Below are 25812 nucleotides of genomic sequence, written 5' to 3' on the forward strand. Positions count from 1 at the left end.
CAACTCTTTCATAGTAAATAGAACAGCAGATAAAGGCAGAAAAACTGGATATTAACTGTGTGCTGAAACACACAGAAGTTGATTATCATTTTTATGATTGACAAATTGCATTTCAGACTCCAGAGATCAAATGTAGTGATATTCGAAAGTAGGTCTGATGCCCTGGGCACTTAGAAAGAACTGCTTTTGAGTCCTCAGGATGAAAAAGGGCTACATTTTTAAAGATATGATACTGTTCAGGTGTGCGTGCCTAGATTTGAAATCTAGGATTTATTAAATCTAGGATTTAATTCAGGACTTGGGCGAATCTCACCCGGTGCCTCTGGTTCCCAATAGTCAAACATGGCAAAAATACTAGTGAGAAATAAATGCAAATTGCTGATGGGACAGCAGGGTTTTCTCACCGTCTGGCCCCTGGCTCTAAATGGTTTTCTTTGCGATGGGAAGAGCTTTGTGTTCTTCGGTTACATAAAAAGTGAAATGATTCCCACACCCAGATAGCTGGCAGGGACAAATGACCACTTCCCCCTAAACTTTGCAGTTATCTTCTCCCTCTTTCCATTCTCTTTTCTCTGTCTGTCTTTCTCTCTGTCCCTCTCTCCTTTTATTTGCCTTCTTTCTTTATTAAGAATTCTCTGACTTTCCGGTGGATAATAGTCACAGAAAACTCACACATGTTCATAGACTTTTGATGTCTATTTTTGTTTAATCGTGACATACAAACATACTAAATATACCCACGCACAAATTCATTAAAGTTTGTATATAGACCTATGGGCTATATTGGATAAAATTAAGTACCTACACACAGATATAATGATTATTCATAGACATGATATAAAAATGTTGCAGAGTAAATTTCTGTGCCAAATATTTTAAAGATTCTGAGAAGCATTCAGTGCATTCAGTAACATTTTTCCTGCTTTTATATCTTCCCACCAAGTTCATGATTCAAAAGGAATAGCCCAGAAAAATGACAACAGCATAAATACGATGGAATCCATAGGTATGATTTCTTTAGCAATATATAGATTTTCTAGAATTACTCATTAGAGCCATATCCTAAAGTTTATGCTAAAAATGCCTATACATTACATTTTGTAATTCTAATATTATCAACACCATATTTCCGCCTCCCCGGCTTAAATCATTCTACGACGTTGGAGTTTTAATTCACTTTACCCTGAGCTTACCTGAGGGAGTGACACCAAGGACGATGAACACGAGGATCAAGCCTGCCAGTCTCATGATGTCAGTTTAGGAAAGATAACTCCTTCCTTTTAAACAATACAGTATTTCCATCAGAAAGGGAGGTTTTGAAAAGAAAACGCAGTGGTTCAAAATCCGAAGTGGAACCCAAGGGGAAAGTAGACACCTGAAGTGGGATAAGCTAGTCTCAAGCCACCTCGCCTCGGTGCGATGATTCTTAAACTACACTTCATTGATTTCCAGTCAGCTGTCAGATCGTGTAAGTCTAAAACATATCTCTGGGTCCTAACTCCTGACTTATTAATTTCCTCTCTCACAAAGACACGCAGGGCAGAAGGGAAAGGATGAAGCCAGACAACCTGTGAATTCCCTGTGGTATTTTTCTCACGGTTGGAGAGCTAGCAAAGGAGAAAAACCGCATTTTATCACAGGCATCATGGAAATTATGAGAAGTTTCTCACACACATTATTCCTCCCTTGTGTCTTCATTTTGAACTTGGAGCTTGAGAATAATGAATGTGAGGGGGGTCAATAGGTACAAAATTCCAGTTATAAAATAAGTCATGGGGACGCAACGTGCAACATGGCACTATAGTTAACCAGGCGACTGCATATTTGAAAGTTGCTAGAAGAGTAGATCTTAAAAGTTCTCGTCATGAGAAAAAAAATGTGTAACTATGTGTGCTGATGGATGGTAACTAGACTTATTGTGACCATTTTGCAATATATCCAAACATTGAATTGTTATGCTGTGCACCTGAAACCAATATAATGTTACATGTCTATTACACGGCAACTTTAAAAAGAGAATAATGAATGTGTTCTCACGTGTTCTAGTGTCAGAACCTCCTCTGTGCTTCCCTTGAGGATTCTGCCAGGACTGGAAGTCTGGGTGTTAGAATTCCCCCCCTCCTGAGTGTCCACACAGCCACTGCCTCCTGAGGATGGCCGCCTCCACTGGGTGCCACCATTGTAGCGTGGTCCTGGCTGCTGGAAGAGCCAGCCAGCCTCTGGCTCCTTCTGCATTTTTGCAAAGTTCTCACCTATCTCCTTGCAACTTCCTTCCTCCCTGAAGACACACTCATCTTGTCTCCATCCCACTCTAGAAACCTCAAAGAATCTCGTCAGTGAGTCTAGACCTTCGGATCCACCTTATCCTTCTACAGGAGAAAATGTGGTCAGAGCTTGGTCTTGTTTTGTTTCCCTTATGGGACTTGGAGGCTGATAATGCCACCCTTCCTCTGATTCACCTTCTTTGCAGTGGATCAGATTTTCATTGAGTTCAGTGCTGTCCATACCCAGTGGGTCCCTCATAAAGGCAAATCTAATGAATGAGCAAGTGTAAGTTAAGGCTGGATACAGGAGAGGGCCAGGTGGGAACAGGTACCTGGATGGGGACCGAGCACGGGAGCAACAAGCTCCAGGGCACTGAGGAACTCCACCTGGACAACACTGACCCCATCTTTGGCCCTCCATCTGGGGCACAGCTGGTGCCATCTTAGCTAGTGGAGAGCTCCTCTGGCTTGCGGGTGGCTCCACCTTAGATAACTACCCTGTGACCGCACCCACTGGCCCCTCACTCCACAAAATCTGGGGATTAAGTTGGATAGCTGCAGAGAATAGGCCGAGAGTAGGGGTGGAGAATAGCAGTGTAGTGCCCTGGATGGTTGGTCCATTCGCCCCGATTGCCCCTGTCAGTAAGCTACCCTGAATAAAACTCTGTGTAAACGGTATGGCTTGCTTTGTTTTTCAGTATTAAAGTGCCTTCTCAGCCTGGAGGTACATTACTGACCCTCCTTCCCCTTCTAACACTGATTTAATCCAATTTAAAATTTTCTTGATGTTATCTTATTAGGCCCCCACTTTGTGCCATTAGCAATTTTCAAACACCAGGCCCTGCTCAATAAGGCACCAATATGTAACCAAAACAGCCCTCGCTGAGGAGACAGCACTCTGCCCCTCCTCATGCCCACCTCCCTGATCTTCTCTGAGAACCCCCAAGGATGGGTCTGTGTTCTTTTATCCCTGTATCTTCACTTTCTCTCCGGCGTCTATCACATGAAATGCTTAAGAGTGTTCCTTGGAAGAAAGGAGGAAGGAAACAATCAGACATTGATTTCCTATGCATCTGAATCCTGTTCCGGGCCTGCTGTGAATTTACAACCGTCTCAGGAATAAATTACCACTAACCCAGAGGTGCGGGAAGTATCACCTTTCTTTATTTCAATAAATCAAATAAAATGAAGCTTGCCGTTCCATGGAGCAGGCAGAAAAATCAGTCTCAATCCTCTTGCTTAGGGTGGCACGAGAATTGGGAAGGCTTACGTGGTGCCCACAATACAGGGCAGGCCTGTAGGCTCCAGTCCATCTTAGCCATGGCAGATGGGTCATCAGTGGCCAGCCCATATGGTCCTTTGGGAGTGGCCCTTGTACTACCCTTTGCTTGGTTGAATGCCCAGAATTCTGCCAGGACTGGAAATCTGGGTGATAGGTGGCCTCCTGAGGATGGCCACCTCCATTGGGTGCCACCATTGTAGCGTGGTCCTGGCTGCTGGAGGGACCAGCCAGCCCCTGGCTCCTTCTGCACTTTTGCAAAGTTCTCACCTATCTCTCCTTGCAGCTTCCTTTCTCCCTGAAAACACACTCATCTTGTCTCCATCCCACTCTAGAAACCTCAAAGAATCTCATCAGTGAGTTTAGATCTTCAGTGACAGCAGACATCAAGTAAACAGGAAGAGAAGTAGTCTTTAAGCAGCTTCTGCTTTGGGTCCCTATAAACACAAGGAGTCCAGAGCCCGGTTCCTTTCCTGGAAAACGTAGGAATAAAACATACAGAGTACAAAACACAATCCTTACCTCAAAAAATCATCCTGTTTTGAATGAGTGCGCTCATGTTCCCTCGCCTGTTCTATAACCAATAATTAACACGAGCGAGGCAGCCGCCTGGGCTCTGGTGTTGGGTCTGTCAAAGTAGAAATAATCAGAGGTCCCCATTATCCACAGAGCATAAGTTTGCATTCTAGGACCCCAAGCAAAACCTCTGCTCATACATCACTGACCAAATGGGCTCCATGTGAAGAGTGGGCTCACTCATTCGGAGGCTCTGGAATGCTCTCCAGACACGTATTCATGATAGTCACAAAACCGAAACTGAAGGTGAACGAAAGCAGATGTGCTTTCATCTGAAGATTGGAAAGTTATAATCAGTATTTTAAGTTATTTATTTATTATTTTTAATACACCCAGTGTGGGGCTTGAATTTACAATCCCGAGATCAAGAGTTGCGTGCTCTACTGACCGAGCCAGGCGCCTCTGATCAGTATTTTTTTTTTCAATTGTGAAAGTAGTATAATCCTAACTGTAAATTTTAAGAACACGTATGATTCATCTTCCTAATCTAACCACCATCAAGATCTTGGTCTACACACACACACACACACAATATTGCATAATTTTGTCTACCTTATAGATAAGTTTATCCTTCAGCAGAACTGTTACTATTTGCAATATAAAACGTGATACATGAAAAAAGAGAATGTGTTAATATCAACTTTGAGGGAAAAAAAGAAACTTTTAGAAATGATTTCATGACCTGTAGGAAGACAAAAGGGAGAATTGCAGATGGTTCCAGAGTAAGTTAAGTGGATTCAGAGGTAGTCGAGCAACCACAGACAGGGTGTTGATTAACAAGTGGATGTCAACCTAAAAGAAGGTCCCTGGTGACATTTTCCCGTGTGGCAGCATGGCTCTGACACATTCAACATCTTTCAAGTGCTTTCTTACAGGCATGGAAGATATGCTGTCAGATTTGCAAATAACACAAAAATAAGAGAATCAACTTGATTGCAAGGTCCCTTGCAATACTAGACTATACAACCTCGTCATCCACTGTTGTGACCGAATCAAGATCCAGAACAGCCTCAAAAAACTGGGATGCTGAGCCCATACCGACAAGGCGGGATAGCTTTGAATGATATTGGTGTGAATTGGGACAAAATATGTCCGTTTCTACAAAAAAAATTTTGAACACTTAGAAACACTAGATATATTGAAGCATTCATTCATGAATTGCCTTTATTGCAATTTATAAAATACTGACAGCATCTTGGTTACCATAAGAATGGTGTCCAGAGCAGCAGACCCCCTTGCCCGAGGCACCTGAAACCATCTCACTGAGGCCACATGCATTAAGAAAACCCATCTAGGGGAGTCACGAGACCCGGGGTTAGAAAGTGGACCTTATGAGCAATGATTAAAGAGCAAGGAGTTTCGGTTAGAAATAAAGAAGTCCTAGGGAACTGTCTTTTTTGTTGTGAAAAGTTTTGCTATGTGACTGTGAACCCCTGGACACCAACTTCATTTTACGAGCAAGGAAAGGGAAGCCCAGAGAGATGGAATCACGGTCCCGAGGCACACGGCTAGGTGATGGTAGAAGCAGGGTCAGAGTCATGTACCATGCCACTTAATAAGATACCTGTTAACCAGACTGTATCGATTTATAGAGAAATGGGGGTGGAGAGAACACACACCCTGCCTTTGCAGGTTCATCACCTCTGACTCTCCCCAGTTATTCATCACACTCTCTTCTTTGGGCCCTTCCCTAGGTCTTACCTCAGTCATTCCGGCCGCTGCCTGTCTGCCTTTCCATCTAGCCAGCATTACTAGAACTTCAAATACTCTTCTTACCACCAGTGGGGTGTTTTGTGGGAGGGATTCAGGACAGAGTGTTGGTATTCATAGGAGTCAAAGGTCTAGAATTTCACAGTATATGACTTTGAAAGTCTCACTGCCCTCCCAAATAATCTCCCAAGTAATGGCTCACTTTTCACTCTAAAGATAATTCTTTGGATTTCAAACTTATTAAATTCAAAGAGCCTGGGAGGGACAGCCCTTTGATACACAGAGTTTCAACCCTTTTCCTTCCTTTGCACTGCTCGCTTGTGTGACATCCTCCCAATTGGAACATTTCTCATTATCTGCAGAGATTTGAAACTCACGACTTTTAAATACGTGGCAAATTATTTTCTGAGATCAAGCCAGGAGCCAAGGGGCTCCTGAGAATGCTTTGCATTTCCCCAGGTTTAGCGTTAGCAGCGACTAGGACCCTGAGAAAAGACTTAGCGACGCTGGAGGTGCGGTACGGGCCTTGGGAGCCCCCTGGTGGACGGTAGAGCATACTTCAGTCTTAGGCCTACGGACTCCCTTTTAAAGGACGTGTGCTTTAGAAATTTTACGTTCCTTAAAATTTGAATTTAACAAACTAAAGTAAAAGCATGCTACTCAACTCCCAACCTAAGCACCAGAAGGCAGTGGGCTGTGGGTCTAAGAGCTCCACGCACCCTCACACAGCTCTCGGGCAGGGGGTGCAGGCCACCAGGAGCTGCGGCCTCCCAGCCTGGAGAGTCGAGGGCCGCCCCTGCGCGGGGGAGGCAGGCGCAGCGGCGCTGGGAGCGCCCCGCTCCCCCCGCAACCTTGGCGGTCACCGTGGGAAGGACGGCTTGAACCGAGAAACCATCTCTAAACTCACCACACACAGCAGCGTTTCCCAGACCTGTCTGTGCTTCTGAGAAACACACATTCCTGGATGCTTTCCGCAGGAACTCTGGACCCGGGGGTCTGGAATGGGGCCCGCGTGGTTTTGAAGAGAAGCCGGGTTTTACTGCCACAGACCACCGACTGGCACGGTCTTCCAAGTTAAGCCACCACAAGGACCGGGAGGAAACACTCGATGACAGTGGGCCCGACCACAGGAGACCACCACGCGGGGAGGAGGCTGCGGGCTGTCCAGGGTGGGGGTGGGGGGCAGCCCCAGGAGGCCCCAGGGTCCCCCCCCCCCACCACCCCGGGAGGACTGCCCAGGTCCAGGGAGGGCCCCCGGCGGAGGAGGGGCTGCTCCTGTTCTTCTCTTACAAAGAGGATTAAAGAAGACCCTTTCGGTGATACACACTTTACGTCACATTTCACGTCACATTTCACGAAGTGGACAGTCTCTTGTCGGAGCAAATGGACGGAAAGTAGGAAGCTTTTATTGGGTACAGAAAAAAGACCAAGGATGAGACAAATAGGAAATACCGGCCTGGCCGTCTTGCTGGGGTGAGGAGGCGCACAGGTGGTTGGGCGAGTGGGGACCAGCGGACTGGGTCCATGGCACGCCTGGCCCCGCACAGCATTGGCAAGGACCGCAAAGTCGTCCGGGTCTCCGTCAGCTGCTGTGGCTCCTGGGCGGCAGCGGCTGCATCTTGAGCCTAGAAGTTTATTTCAACACTTTCAATTTCATTCTTCACCTATTCCTTCTCGGAGACTTGACTGCCTCCTATGTGAATGATGGAGTTTTCCTTCCCTACGGTCAACTCACCACCATCATTTTTCAGTACTTTCTCCTGGTCAGGGAAACAGTGCAGCCATTCCTGGTCAGAATTGCCAGGCCTGAGGTTTGGGTTTCCAACCCTAACCTTTGGGAGGCGTTTAATTTCAATCCGGACTCCTCTTCAGCAGTGGTGCTTGTTTAGATGGCCAGTGGTCAGGCAGCCAGGCTCACCCCTCCCCTAGCAAATAGGGAGGAGGGTTTACATGGCAGGTGCTGGGGATTTAGCTTGTTCTACAGAACCAGCTCTGTGCTGAAGGGAGCTTCATCTCAGCCCCTCCTGGTGGGAGTGCAGCTCAAGCGGGCTTCGGCCAGGGTGGGCTTCTGGACCCAGGTGAGTGATCCTGGGTGCCCACCGCACATGCACAAAGAGGCTGCCAGAAGCTGAAGTGAGAGGGTGCTGCGGTCAAAACAGTAGAGTTCAAATCAGTAAACAGGAGCAAAGGGGATCCCCAGGGCAAGGATTCCGAGCTGCATCTCTCAGGGGTCAGAGGGACTTAGGAACAGAGCAAGTGGTAAAGAAGAAAGTTGGAAGGGAGCAAGAAAAGAGAGTCTTGGATTTCAGCCGTGAGTGCACCCAACTGGGAGCTCAAAGGTCTGTTTTATTGAGAGTCAGACAGGTGGTGTGTGCGTGTGAGTTGCCCTAATAGCACTGGGCTGGGGCTTGGTTATGAGTAATTGATCAGGAATTATCTATAAAAGGATTCTGTTGTGTGGGTAGAACACTGGCCTAAGAGTCAGGAACCCTGAATTTTGCTGCTCATTAATTGTGTGACCTTGGATAAATAAATTTTAGTGGAGTTAGATTCCTCATCTATCCAGTAAAAGAAGTTGGATTAGATCAGTTCTCAGTGCTCCCTTGGGGAGCTTTTAAAAAATAATGATGCCTGGGGATGGCACCCAGAGATACTGATTTTATTTTTCATTAATCTCTACATCCAAAGCGGGGCTTGAATTCACAACCCCAAGATCAAGAATCTTGTGCTCCACTGACTGAGCCCGCCGGGCGCCCCTGAGATGCTGATTTTAACTGGCCCACTGTGAAGCCCAGCAATCATATACTTTTTAAGCTCTCCAGATAATTTCAATCTGTAGTCAAAGTGTCAAACAATAGACCAGATGAACTCTGCTTCCCTTAAATTTGAAAATCCTATGAGTCTGTCATAGGCAGGGTAGCCAACCATCTGATTTGACCAGCACTGTCCCAGTTTTAAAACTGAAAGTCCCCTCTCCCAGAAAATGCCAGGTTTGAGCCCCATCATTCCCCCTCTGATATCAGTACAAAAGAAAAGAAGAGAGGTGCACTCACAGCTCTCTGGGTGTGTGTGTGTGCGTGTTTGGGGGTGGGGCGGGGGGGGTGTCGTGTGTGCAGGTAAGCTTTACGACTCCACCATTCACCTGCTACATAATTGCCATGTGCACAGCTAAGTACACATTTGGATAAACCCTACCTTGCATGGATTTCTAAAGATTATAGGTCAACCATCCTGGCCTATTTCCTGTTCTCCAGCCTGATGCTTTAAGAAAGCATCCCCCCCCCCCACCCCCTTCTGACTCTAGTAAAGGACAATTTAAGGGCAGAACAGTTTTTAAAAACGTTCATTCATCCAACAGGTATCCATTTAATCTTTACCTCCTGATTCTTCTCCCTCTCTACTCTGTATCCAGCCCCCACAAAAATGTATTTTCTCTGCCTTCAAAATATATCCTGAATCTCAAAACATCTCCCTTCTAACTATCTCCACTTCAATTACCCTAGTGCAGTGGTTTTCAGACTTGAAGGATGTTAGAACCACCAGGTAGGATTGTTAAAATTATAATTCTAGAAACCAGAGTTTCTGATTCCGGAGGTCTGAGGTGGGACCCATGGTACACATTTCCAACAAGGTCTCAGATGTTACCTTCTGCATCCAGGGCACCGCGTGGAGATCGGGTAGGGTGGGACGCAGGACTCCAGGAGAACATGACTCTTGAGCTATGGGCTTAAAAAAAATGGTGTATATACACATAACATAAATTTACAGAAAATCCTAACCACTTTTAAGCATCCAGTTTGGTCGTGTTAAGTACATTCACATTGTTATGCAACCGTCACCACCATCCATCTCCAGAGCTCTTCTAATCTTGCAAAACTGAAATTCTGTACCCATTAAACGCCAACTCCCCATTGTCCCCTGCTCCCAGTCCCTGGAAGCCAACATTCTACTTTCTCTGAATTTGATTACTCATATAGGTGGAATCATACTGCTGTATTTGTGTTCGTCTTTTTGTGACTAGCTTATTTCACTTAACACAGCATCCTCAGGGATCATCTGTGTTGGAGCACGGGCCAGAATTGCCTTCTCTTTTTAAGGCTGAGTAATATTCCATGGTATATATCTCTTCAGTTGCATATATACATCTCACATTTTGTTTATCCACTCATCTGTTGATGGCCCCTTTTCTTGCTTCCACCTTCTGTGAGTACGCTCTGTGCACATGGGTGTACAAATATCTCTTTGAGTCTCTGCTTTCAGTTATTTGGGATATACACCCAGAAGTGGAACTCTTGGATCCTATGGTTATTCTTTTTAATTTTTTGAGGAAACATCACACTGTTTCCCACAGCTGCTGGACCATGTCACCTCCCCACCTGCAGTGCACACAGGTCCCAATGTCTCTCCCCACCAACACTTGTCATTTTTTGTTTGTTTGTGTTTTGATAGGAGCCCTGCTGGGCTGTGGGGCTGCTATGCTTCGTGATTCAGAAAATTTATAAAATTGTAGTTCTTAAAAATCTTTAACGTGAACTTTATAGGGAAAGAAGATGAATGTTTCTTTGATGATATTTGATATTTCTTTCATCTACTCCCTTTACCTTCACTCTTCCTTCTTATTTTTTTTTCTTTTGTTCTTCTTTCCTCTCTATGCATTCCTCACTGGCTCTTATCCAACCCTCCCTCTTATAGAACAGTCATCTTCCCCATGCGGCAAGCTGTTTCCCTTTCAAAATTACTGAAATCTTTTTTTTTTTTTTTTTTTGAGCCAAGAGTCAGAATGAACTAATTCTCAATTAGGTTGTAAAACAGTGGAAGTTTGAGTGAGTTCTTGGGTGCTTCTTCAAACATACCCATCTTGGGACACCTGGGTGGCTCAGTCGGTTAAGTGGCTGCCTTCGGCTCAGGTCATGATCTCAGGGTCCTGCGATCAAGTCCCACATCAGGCTCCTTGCTCAGCAGAGAGGCTGCTTCTCCCTCTGCCTGCTGCTCCCCGTGCTTGTGCTCTCTCTCTCTCTCTCTCTCAAAGAAATAAATAAAACCTTAAAAAACAAAACCAAAACAACCACATTTTTCCAAAATGATCCAGCAATTGTACTTTGGTTTATAAAAGGAGCAATAAGGGGTGATAATACGGGATTCCAAGGTGTCACTTTTTTTCCTTGCAACTGTTGACCACAATTTGTAATTTGATTATAGTTCAGAGGTGCAGATATTAGAATTGCTTGTCCTTTGCATTGAGCAAGAAGAAGGTTAAGATGTATGTATATCAGAAAAACAAAGATGGCAACCCATAGGCAAGAAAACAGATGGTTTTTCCTCCTCATGATTAATATATTTTTTGTTTTATTTTTTGCGAGTAATGGATTTTAGAGATTCAGAGGACCCAACTGGCAACTGAGACCGAGGCTGAGAACGTCGAGTTTTCTGTCCCTACAGGGCTGGAGGCAAAGATCACAACAGTGGAGAAAAGGGTGTGCCTGGAGGATCCACATCAGTAGACCTTCAACGGATGAGGAGGCCAGACCAGAGAGACCTCCCCCCACATCTCCCATATTCGTTGGCCTCCATGAGTGATATAAGAAACATTCAAATAATTTGAATTTGAGGGTTCCAGAGTGAGTTCTTAATTTCTATGTGCCATCTACTGACATTATTATATATAATTACATTATATTAAATACATATATTTATGCACTGCTGATTAAATACCAGTATAAGTGTTAAAAAAGATAATATTATCTATTGAATATAGGCTCTAGCAAGTTGCTCCAGATAAATATAGCCATGCTAGAACAAGCAGCCCTTCCATGCTTTGAAGATTATCCTCTTAGACTCAACAGCCTCAGAAGTGACACTCATGAAGGCAGGAAAGACACCATGTCCCAGGGATATCAGCCAAGTCACCTTGGTGGTGAGCAGGGTGACATGTCACAGACAGGTTGTCCTTAGAAGTGAACATGGTTTATGTCAGTACAGTCCCTCTCAGTCAAGATAAAGGCATGTAGTTTTATGGAGAGCAAAGCAGGAAAATTTCTGGCTCATCCAACAATGTGAAGACTGTTGTTTAAGAATCAGTTATTCAGACTTCAATATTCAGAATGAATCAACAAGAATCTCTTGAAAACCGGTGTTGAGGTCATCTGTGATAGAAGCTTTCAGTAATACACAAAGATGGTAAGACAGCGTCCTGCCCATCCTGGCAATTCTATAATTGCCAGCATTCTCTTGTTACAACGAACAGGACTTCAAATCACACTTGCTTAGAATCAAAAAAATCAAGGGGCACCTAACGGAGTGATGCTAGGGGGTTTTATGCGGTCAGATGAACATCTAAATACACAGGTGCCGGGAGGCGGGGAAGCAGGACTGTGGGCACCGTGAAGACCAGAACTAGGGACTCAAAGTCACCAGAGCTTCCTCTCTCCAGGTATTGCTTTAGTGTCGCCTGGTGTGGATGGGTTCTTCCACATGGTGCCTGGTACATCCAGCCTCACTTACACCTTTCACCTAGTCCCTGACCAGAGAGGGAAGGGAGCTTCTCTCCCAACCTCGAAAATGTCAAATAAAAGAATTTTGGCCACTACGCACTGTGGGCAGAGCTGAAGTATTACGATGGTCTCATCCTGGATCCTCTTGGAACTTGTAGGGTCCTTTATGAGAAGAGAGGATATGGTGTCAGACAGAATCAAGTCACCACACAGTCATTGCGGCAAGATGACGCTCACGGACATAAAGCAGTAGTGAAATACGTGATAATGGGCCAAGGAAATGTGCAATCGGTACAGCGTCAGGGGCTCTCCTGGCCTGCGTGTGCCTGCTCACCGCCACCACACCCACTGTGGCTCTTCGGCTACGCAGGTGTTGCAGAGACACTGGGTAGTCCTTGAAGTCCAAGAACCGAATCACAGAAAACATTTAACTAGGGAATTCCCAGGTTTCCCCTTCTTTCTATAGCACAGTAACCACCAAGGAGATGTTCTAGCTCTTAGATTTGATTCGAAAGGTTTTGTGAAACATACTCCTTGATCTCACCGACTCTGCAATCCTTTGTGAGTTCTCTGTGGCTTGCCTGCAGGCAGAAGATGTCCTGGACACCTGAATATTATCATCAAATTTGCATTTTGTTATCTTCTTTTCTTATATCTGATAGTTTCTACCCACACCGCACCCAGTGGCTATCACAGAATCATGAAGTTAATATTTTCCTGTTCCCTTCTCAATTGCTATCTGTAGGAGGGTGTTGGAAGTTGTATGGGGTGGAAACACCTGGGAGCTGGGCCTCTGGTGTTTGAGTATTGACCCTCATATCTGATCAGTTAATTCAGTAGTTCTCAACCGGGGGCCCTTTTGTCCTGCTTGGGACATTTGGTAATGTCTGAAGACATTTTGGTTGTCACACTGGGAAGAAGGGTGCTACTGGCATTTAGTGGGTAGAGGTCAGGGATGCTATTAAATACTCTACTAACACAGGAGAACCCCACAGCAATGAACTATCTGCCCACAATGTCAACGTGCCAAGGTTCGATACTGTTTCTAATCCAGCAAACAGTAGGAGTCCAGTTCTCTGGAGGGTTAAGGATGGATGTAGGATAAATTGGAAGGAATGTTCTAGATGTTCTCAGAAGTAGGAAAGGAGGACACCTGGGTGGCTCAGTCGGTTAAGCGTCTGCCTTCAGCTCATGTCATGATCCTGGAGTCCCAGGATCGAGCACTGAATTGGGTTCCCTGTTCAGCGGGATGTCCGCTTCTCCCTCTGCCCCTACCCCCCATGCTCTCTCTCTCTTTCAAATAAATAAATAAAATCTTTAAAAAAAAAAGTGGCAAAGAGAAGGCACCCATGGATCTTCCTTCCTCAGCCTGCAACCTAAGGATGTTGGCAGCATTTAGGTGGAAACAGAAGGGTGTCTTCACAAACACTCCTGTTCTAACAAACTCTGGAGACACAGCAGCAGCCTTGAACCAAACAATTCCCTTCTATAGTCCAGGTGAGCCTCACTGGCCTGCAAAGAAATCCCACTTACCCCATAGCCCTTCCCCAAGTGGACCCCTGCCCTGGGCCCAGGCTGGCGGGGCTGGCTGTCAATGAGAAATTTACTCTCTTCCGGTGGAAGTGCTCGACAGTTTCGTTTTTACATTAAGCCTTTGGTAAGAAATTCCAGTATTCATATATTTTGTGTATTTTAAACTAACTTGACTCTAATTGTTAATGTTGCCAGTTCCCATGGAAAGAAAATGTGAGATTATATGCCAGTTCTTATCAGTGGAAAATTTCACCATGGAACACAAATCATGAGAACAGGACGTATTTCAATAAGGAAGAACACTGAGAAAAATACCACTTAGATATAATTATATTTCATCAAAGACACAATAAAATTGAAGGGGAAGAGATGAGGGAGGCTTGTTATAATCATGTAGCTTTGAGGAGGACTTACCACAAAGAAAACATGCATTTAAGAATGATAATTAAACTGTTGTACTGAGGACGTACGCTTCCATCCATCCACCCATCCATCCATTTATTAATCCATTCTGATTTTCTACTCTGTTTCAGAAAGGCACAGTAGTGGGGCACCCGGGTGGCTCAATCAGTTAAGTGTCTGTCTTTGGCTCAGGTCATGATCCCGGGGTCCTGGGATGGAGCATCTCATCAGGCTCTCTGCTCAGCGGGGAGCCTGTTTCTCCCTCTCCCTCTGCCGGCTGCTCCCCCTGCTTGTGCTGTCTCTCTCTGTCAGATAAATAAATAAAATCTTAAAAAAAAAAAAAAGGAAAGGAAAGTCACAGTACTAATGGCTCAAAGGACAAGACAATGGGTAGGGTGGTGATCTCCCACCTTCAAGGAATTTACAATCACCTGTAAAGCCAGCTATGTGCCTGCCATGAGAACTTCTACTGTCCTGTATGGGAGTTCCAACTTCATCTTATCATGTTCCTTTTTTTTTTTTTATTTTTTTTTTAAAGATTTTATTTATTTATTTGACAGAGACAGCCAGCGAGAGAGGGAACACAAGCAGGGGGAGTGGGAGAGGAAGAAGCAGGCTCCCAGCCGAGCAGGGAGCCGATGTGGGGACCCCGGGATCACGCCCTGAGCCGAAGGCAGATGCTTAACGACTGAGCCACCAAGGCGCCCCAGAAAATGGATTTTTAATTGTGACTGGCCCCAGTCTGGAAAAGTACAATGTTTTGTTTAAATATCATACAAGGAACAGCATCAACATTGATGCCGCACAGAGAAACAGACGAGACCATGATGGGGGTTTGGTGTGCTTTGTTCCTCAAAGTTAATTGGCTAAGATTAATTGGTTAGAAGAATACATATGTGTGTGTTCCTAGAATTGGCCCTGGGTGCCAAGGGGACAACATGGTTGAGAGCTTGAGGTCCTGTTGATCTGCCATCCGGGAATGCACAGAGACATTGTGAGGGTGGAAATGACAGGCCTTGCTGGCTGATCAGATGAGGAGTGTGAAGGAGAGGCTCAAAGATCACCCAGAGGTTTCCATCGGATGAGAATGGTTAGGCTAGGAGAAATAAGAAAATCAAGAGAAAGAAGAACAGGGGCACCTGGGTGGCACAGCGGTTAAGCGTCTGTCTTCGGCTCAGGGCGTGATCCCGGCGTTATGGGATCAAGCCCCACATCAGGCTCCTCCGCTGGGAGCCTGCTTCTTCCTCTCCCACTCCCCCCACTTGTGTTCCCTCTCTCGCTGGCTGTCTATCTCTGTCAAATAAATAAATAAAATCTTTAAAAAAAAGAAAAGAAAAGAAAGAAGAACAGCATCGCACATTTACTCACATTCCTGGGCTGGTATGTAAAGAAAATATATCTTCTTTTTTCTCCACAAGCAGTCTGAATTTTCACTCGAGACCTCACCTTCAGGGTAACAGGAAAGTTCGCTTGAGCTTTAAGCTTGCCAGAGAAGGGGCATCTCCGTTTCTCTTTTGGATGATGCGATCTCTTGAACAAGTGCTCAGTTTCCATCATCCACCCCCTAGCTGGCTTTTCTCCAAGAGGCATCTAGATAAGGGGGATGGAATTGGCGGGATTGCCAAGGGGCATGATGACCTCATGGAGGTAAAGCTGATTATAAATTGTATGATCACATAAAATGTAGAAGGAATGCTTTGTTTATTTAAAAGAACAAAAAGGCAAGGAGAGCCAGGAAGCCCTTGAAAAAGAATAATAGGAGAGGGTAAAACAGGAAAATGCTACAAAACCTCCGTAAGTAAACCAGTGTGGTATTGGCCAGTAAGTAGACACACAGACCGAGGAGCAGACTAGAAGATCTAGAGAAAGATCCAGCTGCAAATGGAAACTTAGCGTATAATAAAGGAGGCATCTCAAACCAGTGGGGGAAAGCCAGGCATTTTAATAAGTGGTTTTAAGATACTCGGATAGCCTTGTGGAAAAAGATAAAAGCAGATTCATTCTCCACATGGTACACATAAATTCCAAATGGATCAGAGACTTCGATGTGAAAAATTGAGCCCCACAACTGCTAGAAGAAAATGTGGGTGAATTCCTGTGTAACGGGTGCAATGAGCAAAACTTCCCTGAGGTTTTAAATCCAGAAACAATGAGAGAAGAGATTAATAAATCTGGATACATAAAAAAAAAAAAAAAAAAAGCTTGCATGGCAAGAAATCCCAAAGCAAAGTATAAGAGCTTGGGAAAAAAATTATAGACAAAGGTTATTTTTCCTAATATATAAATAGTTTCTAAATTAAAGAAGAAAAAGACCACAAATCTATAGAAACAAGGACTAGAAAAATGAACAAAGTCACAGAAAATGAAATCCGAACAGCCCTTAAGTGTATTCTCAACCTTGACTACAATAAGAACAATGCAAATTGAAATTCATGGAGAGAGCAGGCCTCTCACTTAGCAGATTGACAAAAGCCAAAATGTTTGACAGCACATTCCTTTGGCCATGCTGTGGGAAAGTGGGCATTCCTATACGTTGCGGCTGGGAATGTACAATGATATAATTCCTATTGAGGGAAATATGGCAATATCTAGCCTAATTGCATATGCATCTATTCACTGGCCTGGATTTCCCACTTTTAGGTGTCTATTCCAAGGACAGTGTAGCAAAAATAAGAAAGGATGCACGTACAAGGCAGGCTATTCTTGCAGCACCACGTAACAAAGGATTGGCAACAAACCAACTGTCCCTCAATAGGGGCTGCTTGAATTACTTGCATTTTCAAAGTGGGGAGGTATTTAACGGAAAATAAAAGGAGCAATAAATATTTCCATATACTAATACTGCATTGTTATTTCTGGATTATATCAATAAGTGGAAAGTACGAGTGCAGAAATGTTAATACACCATTTATTTGATAAAGGGGAGGAAAATGAATATATATACACATAAATACACATATTTTTCTGTATATGTATATAAACTTGTATTTTTAGAAATGGAACGATGAACCATGAAGAAGGAGGAAAGAGATTACCGATGGGGAGAAAAAGAGAATAGGGTTGAGAAAATAGGTATAGAAAGCTAGACTTCTCTGACTGTAACTTGTCTGGTAGATTTGATTTTGAAATTAGGTAAACATATTTTTTAAGCTTATTTATTTTTCTTAGTAATCTCGACACCCAACGTGGGGCTCGAACCACAATGCTGAGATCAAGAGTCGCACGGTCTACCAACTGAGCCAGCCAGGCGCCCCTGAAACCAGGTAAATATTTTGTACAATTATAAAAAGGTTAAATTTACAAAGGAAAAAAATCCCTAAAAATTGAAAGCAACTACACAAACAGACCGAACTGTATATTGAGCTGGTGGTATAATGCACGGAAGTGAGATATTTCAAGGAACTTTAATATAATTTGATTGTATATCCAGTCAGAGAGATCCTGAAGACAAAGAGAAGTACTCCCCACTCCAAACACAAAAAACAGAACAAAACCTGTTTTCAGTAATCCTATCATTGATGATGGTGGTGTTGTTATTAGTTTGAGACTGGTGTCTGTGAATTGTGAGAAGAAGGAAACCAATAATTATAGTGGGATCATGGGGGAAAAAAGAGATACAGTTGTAAGGTCACGAAACAACATCAAGCAAGAAACACTGTGCTCCTGAATTTAATTTGGATGTATAAATGTGAGTTCATCACGTATTTTATCTTTTTAGAGTCTATTTCTTAATTCTATGCACTGAAAACACCTAGAAACGATGCTCATTCTGAAAAGAGCAGGCTCACCTTGCACCCAGATTTAGCACTGGAGCCCCATTTCCTACTGAAAGGAACCGGGGGAGAATTCATTTATCCCACCGTTCCCGGGGAAATGAACCTCATCCTCAGCAGATAGTTGACGAGGGGACATTTTCCTGCAAGAAGCAATCTAGCTAATAAATGAAGAAGGAACGAAAGCATGTCATCATTTTGCAAACAATTAATCAGTTGATCTAGGCGATGATGACAACACCTGCTAAGATCGCTGAAGAGTGTGTCTCTTTGCCAAGAAGTCCAGCAAGAATCCGAACAAGCACTAGATGTAACCACCCACTTAGAGGAAATACAAAGGACAGAGGAGCATGTTAAATCACCCCTTCAGGCCATGATCAGCAAAACCAGAGGCTTCAGGTTTCTTCAACAAATAAACCACAAGGGGAAAAAAATGCGACGAGAGGGAACCAACAGATTTTTTAAAAATAGGAGACTTCTGAACCAATTGCGGCGTATGGATCTTAATTGGATCATGAGTCGAACAAATTGTAAAACAATTAAGGGCAATCAGGAAAATTTGAATACTGGTTGCGTGTTTAATGATTTGGGGGGCGGTAGGTGGGGTAGAGTTGAAACATGACTGATCATGGGTTGATAACTGGTGAAGGTGGGTGACGAGTACCCATAGAATCATTATACTCTTCTGTCTACTTTTGCATATGTTTGGAATTTTCCACAATAAACGATTGTTTTTGAAAGTCCACTCTGGATAGGGCGAGCTGACTATTATCCTCCTCTTTGCATTCCTACAACAATCCTAACCTTCCCGGAGGCAACTGAATGTTCAGAAACCACACACAGGGTTGTACTAGAGAAAAGCAACTGACATATTTCCAAAAATATTATCCCCATTTTGGAAGACTTATTTTTGGTAGAAAATGCCAAGTTCCGTCTTGCATATGTTGAATTTGAGATTCCCAGTCCCAGCAGGAGTTGAAAATTCAGGACTCCCACCTGGGAGACACAGCAGGGCTGACGCTGTGGCTGACATCCCCAGTAGAAAAAGTGTGGGTAGGTGGTGCCTGGGTGGCTCAGTTGGTTAAGCCTCAGACTCTTGATTTCAGCTCAGATCATGATCTCAGGGTAGTGAGATCGAGCCCTGCATCAGGCTTGGTGCTCAGTGTGGAGTCTGCTTGTCCCTCTCTCTTTCCCTCTGCCCCTCGCCTCATTCTCTCTCTCTCTAAAAATGAATAAATAAAATCTAAAAAAGAAAAAAAAGGAAAAGGAAAACACTGGGGCGTGGGTAGAGCTTTTCTTTCCTTCCTTTCTTCACTCATTCATTCAAAAATATGTGGGATAAGTACTTATGAGCAGTTGGACCCTGGGCATGGAAGGTGAGGTTTATTGAGGCAGAAAGGCATTTAAACAAAGATATGAAAGCATTAAGTTCTGTAATCAAGGTATACGACAGATGCAGTGGATACACAGAAGACCTCTTGAGTTTGTCTGAAGGAATCAGAGCGATGCTCATGTTTACAGGAGGCCAGAGAACAAAGCAAAGCTGAGACCACTGGCTATGTCTCAGTTCTGGCTAATGAAGATGTTTTTCTTCCTGCTGAAAGGTAAGTCCTTTCCTGCCCACTTCCTTCCTTGCTGCTTCCTGCTTTTGAATGCAGTATGAGACTATGATGCTTGGAGCAACAGCAGCCATCCTGTGACTAGTAGTAACCATGTGTGAAGACAAAAAGTCAACACAGGGAGGGTGTTTGAAAGTGCCTAGGTCCTTGACGATATTGAGGAATGGCCCAGAATTCTCTCAACAGCCTACCTCGGGACTTGTTGAGTAGACAACAAATGTTCTTGGGGAGCCTAGGTGGCTCAGTCAGTTGAGTGTCTGCCTTTGGCTCAGGTCATGATCCCAGGGTCCTGGGATTGAGCCCTGAATCGGGCTCCCCGCTCAGCGGGGAGTCTGCTTCTCCCTCTCCCTCTGCCTTCCCCCCTGTTCGTGCTTCCTCTCTCTCTCTCAAATGAATAAATAAAATCTTTTAAAAAAAACCTAATAAATGCTCTCATAGTGAAGACACTTTAAGTTGGATACTCTATTACTCGCAATGACATGAACTCCCAACTGACAGTGTCTCTTCTCTACCAAACCATGAATTACCTGGAGAAGCAGTATGGCATCATGGCTCCAGCAGGCCTGTGCTGATGTGTACGAGATTACTGATGACACCAGTGAGACACTGGACTGGGCAGAAGCCAGAGTCTAAAGGAGTGAGTGGGTGGTAAATGTTAGCTTCTAGGATACCCCCACCACCCACTGAGGAACCGTATAAAAAGGGGTCAGGGTCAAAGCCAAATATGGGTGGAGTCAGAAGGCAGGGGTTAAATGAAGGTTCTTGCTCTCTGGGCTCCATCCCCCGGTGCCCTCTCCCACCGCACAGATGCTGCCCCACGGCAGACCGGGCTGCCTCCTGCTTCACGGCAGCTACGGAGAAGAGGAAAAGAAACAAAACAATGGCATCCCGACCGGCAGGATCAAGACAAGAGTTTCTTTTAGGGTGGGAAGATTTGAGCATGTTTGTGGACTGGAGGGAGGGAAAAACCGAAGATGGGAGAAAAGGGAGCAAAATTGAGGGGGTAGAAAGGATCAAGAGACAGAGAGGACGTGGTTTTTTTCTCGTGGGAAAAAAAAAAAAAGGTAAATTGAAGAGACTATCCAGAGAGACCTTGAGGGGAAGGAAATTCAGAGAACGTCCCTAGCTGACTCAGCCACAGAAAGTGGTGTGTAGTAGTTTTGGGGAGATTAAACAGAGCTTGGTCTCCAGAAGCCTCACAGACGCTCTCTCCCTATGGGATCCCCAAGGTCAAGGACTCCAACTTCAGCCCTCTGTTTGAGAAATCAATTTTGCCAGCGTGAGCAGAATTGCTCAGGCTGCGAGCAGTTGTCCCGCGCTAACCTAGTTAGTCACTCCTGGACTTGAGACTGAGCTCCGTTGGCAGTCCCCCAGCACTGTGAGCTTCAGTGTCCCCATTTGCACAGAATGATTTGGAAATTATTACTTAGGTCAAAGGGCTGCTGTTATAATCAAACCTGGTCGTTCACGTGTTTTACATTTGAGTACAGTGCTCATAAAAATGTTAGCTATTATAATTTATTTATTCCACAAAATCATCGAACAAGTACTGTGTACCAGGCGCTGTGCAGGGCGCTGGGGTACACAGTGGCAAGTAACTACAAGGCATACTTGTCTTCCAGATGCTCTTGTTAAGGCCCCCAGGGAAATTATATATGCAGTGGGTGGAAGTTTCCATCTGAGAAACTGTAGAGTCTGTTCTGGGGTATTTGGCTACAGAGGTTTGGTAAAAGGCATCTAGAGGAGAAAGCCAGAATGGTACTTCATTTTTGTGTCAGGAAACAGAACTACCAGGCAACGGACCAAGGTGGTCAGCTCTGCAAAACAAAGTCAGAACATTGCTTCTTGAATGTGGAATCAGGGTCAATAAATTCCTGTCCACCCAGAACCTCAGGACGTGACCTTGTTGCAAAATGGAGCGTTCGCAGATGCACTTAGTTAAGTGAAAATGAGGTCATACTGGATTAGGGTGGGGCCCAAATCCAAAGTTTGTGTCTTGATAAGAAGAGGAGAGGTCATATAGAGGGACGGGAGAGAACCAAAGGCCGACTGGAGGGACAGAGCTACGAAGCCTAGGAAGACCCGAAACCACGGGAAACTGGAAGAGAAAGGAAGGAGCCTTCCCTGTGTACCACTTGGATTTCTGACTTCTAGCCTCTAGAACTGCGAGAGAATGCATTGTTTGTTTTTCTTTTTAAGATTTTATTTATTTATTCGACAGAGATAGAGACAGCCAGTGAGAGAGGGAACACAAGCAGGGGGAGTGGGAGAGGAAGAAGCAGGCTCCCAGCGGTGGAGCCTGATGTGGGGCTCGATCCCATAACGCTGGGATCACGCCCTGAGCCGAAGGCAGACGCTTAACCGCTGTGCCACCCAGGCGCCCCGAGAGAATGCATTGTTAAGCCACCCCATTTGTGGTCATTTGCTAGGGCAACCACAGAAAAGGAATACACGGGGCAGGGCGAATCGCTCTGGTGTAGATGGCCTGTGGTTTCTGTTCTGGAAGCCCAGGTAGTCAGCTTCGTTACGTGGTTCTACCTGCTGGGGCCACCACGCCCCTCCTGTTGGCCGAGCGTGGCACCTTCTCCCTGCCCAGAGCTAGGGCTTTCCCCCCCTTTTTTGAGGACTCTGGGCCGACCCATCCCTCCTACTCTTTCTTCGTTTCTTACACAGTTCAATACGAGCGATGTGCTTTCACTAAATCTTCGGTCAGACATTCCCAGAACAGGCCGTCTGGAGTTCGCGGCTAGGAGCTTTTGCTACTGCGTTTAGATTCTTCTTTATCTCACTCAGAATTCTGGGGCGTCCTGCTCATCTCCTCTTGTGCCAGTCCCGTGGCATCAGCGTAGGACGGAGGTCCTTCAAAAGGGGAGGGGTTCTGGAGCGAATGCCGGGGTGGGGTCAGGACAAGATGACAGGAGAACGAGGGCTCTGCCATCCCTCTGTCTTGCCTCTGCTAGATGAATGTTGGCGAAGAGACTTAGCCAGGCTCTTGTAGGAAGACAGGAACTCCGTCAGTTTCAATTTTTCCCTTTCTGATGCCTCCCCACATTCTGTGTCGTTTGGATTTAAAAATAAATTGTGCCTCAACAGATAGCTGCAAGAAACATGAGCTCTTTCCCTGGCTGCGTTCCACCCCGTGCCAGAGTGCAAACTTGCTGCCAGCTCTCTCCCTGGCAGGAGGTGTGGCCCTTGATGGACTGCTGTCCTGGTCAACCTGGTGTCAGAGTTATTCTTGTTCGTGTTGGTCTTCCCTCTTTAAGTTGCCAGCCCCGAGGGTCAAAGAGTACCTGATACTAATATTGGTAGCCCCAGGATAGTGCTTTGCCCACAGCAAGCACTCAGGAAATGGCTAACGTGGAATGAGAACTACTTTTAATGTACTGATTGCTTTAGTATTTCGCTCTTGGCACCAGTATAGTAAAACCTTTTGTTTACTGATGACCCATGGGACGTGCTCAAAACAAACTTGGTTTTCTCTCCTGTTGTCCTTTTATTTTATTTATTTATTTACTTTAAAGATTTTTATTTATTTGCCAGAGAGAGAGCACATGCGAGAGAGTGTGAGTGCACAAGCAGGGGGAGGGGCAGAGGGAGAAGCAGGCTCCCCACTGAGCAAGGAGCCCGATGTGGGACTCGATCCCAGGATTCTGGGATCAGGACCTGAGCCGCTCCCGTTGTCCTTTTCAGTGTATTGTTTGGTAATTGTCCTTAGCCTTGGATGGGAAATTGGGCAGACCTCGGACCTCTCTGCTGACTCAGATGAAAGACAGCTCTCTGGTCACTATAGGTCCTCAGAGATGAGAATGCTCAGCTCGACATGTTAATCAAATGCTTCAGCTTTCCCGCAAAGCGAAGAGTCCCCCCTGCACTCCCACCCCCATGCTAAAGTGGATAGGGAGCCTGCTTTTTGGGGGGGGTGTGGCCTCTGATTTCAGTTGCCGGCAAGGAAGAGCAGGGGGGCGGAGGAGGGGTCCGCGCTGGGTCTTTACTTGGCCCGCGCCGCTTGGCTGGGCGCAGGGCTGTGCTCCGCTCCGGAGGAGCCTGAGGGATTCGAGGGAAGGGCGGGAGGCGCTGACTGCCGAGATCGTCGGGCCTCGGGAAGGAAGCCCTAGCCTCGCAGCGCACAATCAGTGCTGGATCAAAGTGCCAGCGCCGCCCTGCGCGGCCCCCAAAGCGGAGCAGATGGCGGTGGAGAAGAGCAGCAGGAAGAGACGGTTGGCGTCCTCTCCTGCCTTGGGCGGGCCCGCGGGGAGCACTGTCGCTGCGAGCTCTCTCTAAGGGCTGGGTGAGCGCGGGAGGAGAGCAAGGCAGTCCCCTCGGCACAAAATCTAAGCAAAAACGCAGCAGCCGAGACAGATAATCTTTTAATTTGTTAAAAAGTCAAAATTAACGGAAAAAATCCATGATGAACAAAATGTTACTTATTTTTCCTTTTGCCCCAGGTTGCAGTCTGCTTAGCAGAGCTTTTACTGAGGCTGTCTTTATTTAAAATTTTGGTATGTTGCTCATCCTGGATTTTTTTCATTGGTTTTGAGTTTAGAATTATTGCGTTAAAATATCATCCATCTTAAATTGCATTCAGCTCTGCACACACACACACACACACACACACACACACACACACACGAAGAGAGGTTAAAAACACGGCCGTCTGTAGTCCAGTTAGCAATAATGTCCTGGTTTTCAGTTCCCTGGTTTTGATACCGTACTCTAGCTATATATGTCGACTTTGGGGGAACACCGTTGTTTACAACTTCCTGTAAGTCTATCACTATTTGCAAATTAATAATTTGAAGATAATTATTTGTATAATTTTTTTTTTTTTTTTGGGCACTCAGTTCAGTTTGGGGCCGAAGCCACGTCCTCACTTGCCTCCTCTGTCCTGGCCCTGCTTCTCCTGCCATAACTGCCGCTCTCCAAGTGCCCGCGTGTTTGTGTCTCAGTAACATCCCATGTGCAGTGTGCAGTCAGGAGCAACAGTGGGATAGGCTTTTCCTTTTTGTTCTTTGATCAGTCCAGATTGCTCCTGGTATGACCAAATAATGTCCTGTCCCATTCTCGATTTAGTTATGTCAGGGTCTATAGTTTTAACGAGTGCCCGGATGGTTGCCATGTGGAAGCCCGAGTAGAGAACGATGTTCTTTACCAGTTCTTAACTTGGTGTGAGTGTTAGAATCTTCTCATCAGCATCACCTGTGAACGTTATTAGCCATGCCAATTCTCAGGGCCCACCCTGGGGGTGGCCCAGCAATCTGTTTGAAAAGCCCTACAGATGATTTTGATGCATGCTAGTGTTCTGGAATCACTGTTCTTAAAAATATACAGGTTGTTGGATCCACCCAGAGGTTCTGATTTCCCTGGTCTGAGTTAGAGTCCTGATACTTTGAGAAAGTTCCTCGGGTAATTCTGGGGAGTACTGGGGTGGAGTGGGGAGAGCTACCACTCAGCGCCCAGCTAGGTTTGATTACCTGCATCTCTGTTCCTGGTTCTCCAGCAGCGTTTTTCTCTGGGGATTTCAGAGAAACCAAAGGTCTTCCCTAACTGTAGTCTACTGAGTTAAGAAGAAAGAAAATGCTTTCATGACAATGCCATTCTAAGCACCTTAGCTTCCCAGGGAGGCTCTTTGGATTTGTGTGGATTTTAGTTCACGTATTCTTTTTCTTTCTCCTCTGAGCTCCTACAGGATGACCAAAACCTCACGAATGTGAAAGAACAGTTGTTCTCAACCTGGTCTGGAAGAGATACAGTTCATATTGATCTAATTCACATCTCCTGGGAATACCATTTATTCCTGACAAAATGCTTAAGAAATTTTCTCATTAAATGTAGGAAGATTAAGTCATGTTCTCAGAAACCAGTCACCCACTCAGCTGTCAGTCACACATCCAGTGATCTTCAAACACTGACCTTTCTGAATCTGACCTAATGTCATTATCAACATTTTCTCACCCAATAGTATAACCCTACCAAATGCGGACCATGGTTGCCGGCTTCTCTCTTATAACAAGATTGTAAGAAAACTTTTACATGTCTGATTACTTAGTCTGAAAAGTGTACTAATACAAACTATGTGAACATGGCAGTCACTAAACACAATTTCATGCAGTGCAAACAATACAGTAAGTATAAATGAGAATGATAGTGCTCCACAGAATTCTACTT

At 45.1% G+C, this 25812-nt stretch overlaps 1 protein-coding gene across 1 annotated transcript in view; it reads right to left on the bottom strand.

Moving 5' to 3' along the window:
* Positions 1–25812, bottom strand: part of CHRNB3 (cholinergic receptor nicotinic beta 3 subunit) — a 59287-nt gene that overhangs the window by 25747 nt on the left and 7728 nt on the right. The window contains exons 2-4 of the mRNA XM_057303367.1: positions 23640–23978; positions 20332–20498; positions 7286–7454 (exon numbers count right to left, since the gene is read on the bottom strand). Of these exons, the coding sequence (XP_057159350.1) occupies positions 7286–7454; positions 20332–20498; positions 23640–23978 (675 nt within the window). The remainder of the gene's footprint in view (positions 1–7285; positions 7455–20331; positions 20499–23639; positions 23979–25812) is intronic.

The sequence above is a fragment of the Ursus arctos genome, unplaced genomic scaffold (assembly GCF_023065955.2).
Source record: "Ursus arctos isolate Adak ecotype North America unplaced genomic scaffold, UrsArc2.0 scaffold_27, whole genome shotgun sequence".
NCBI lineage: Eukaryota > Metazoa > Chordata > Mammalia > Carnivora > Ursidae > Ursus > Ursus arctos.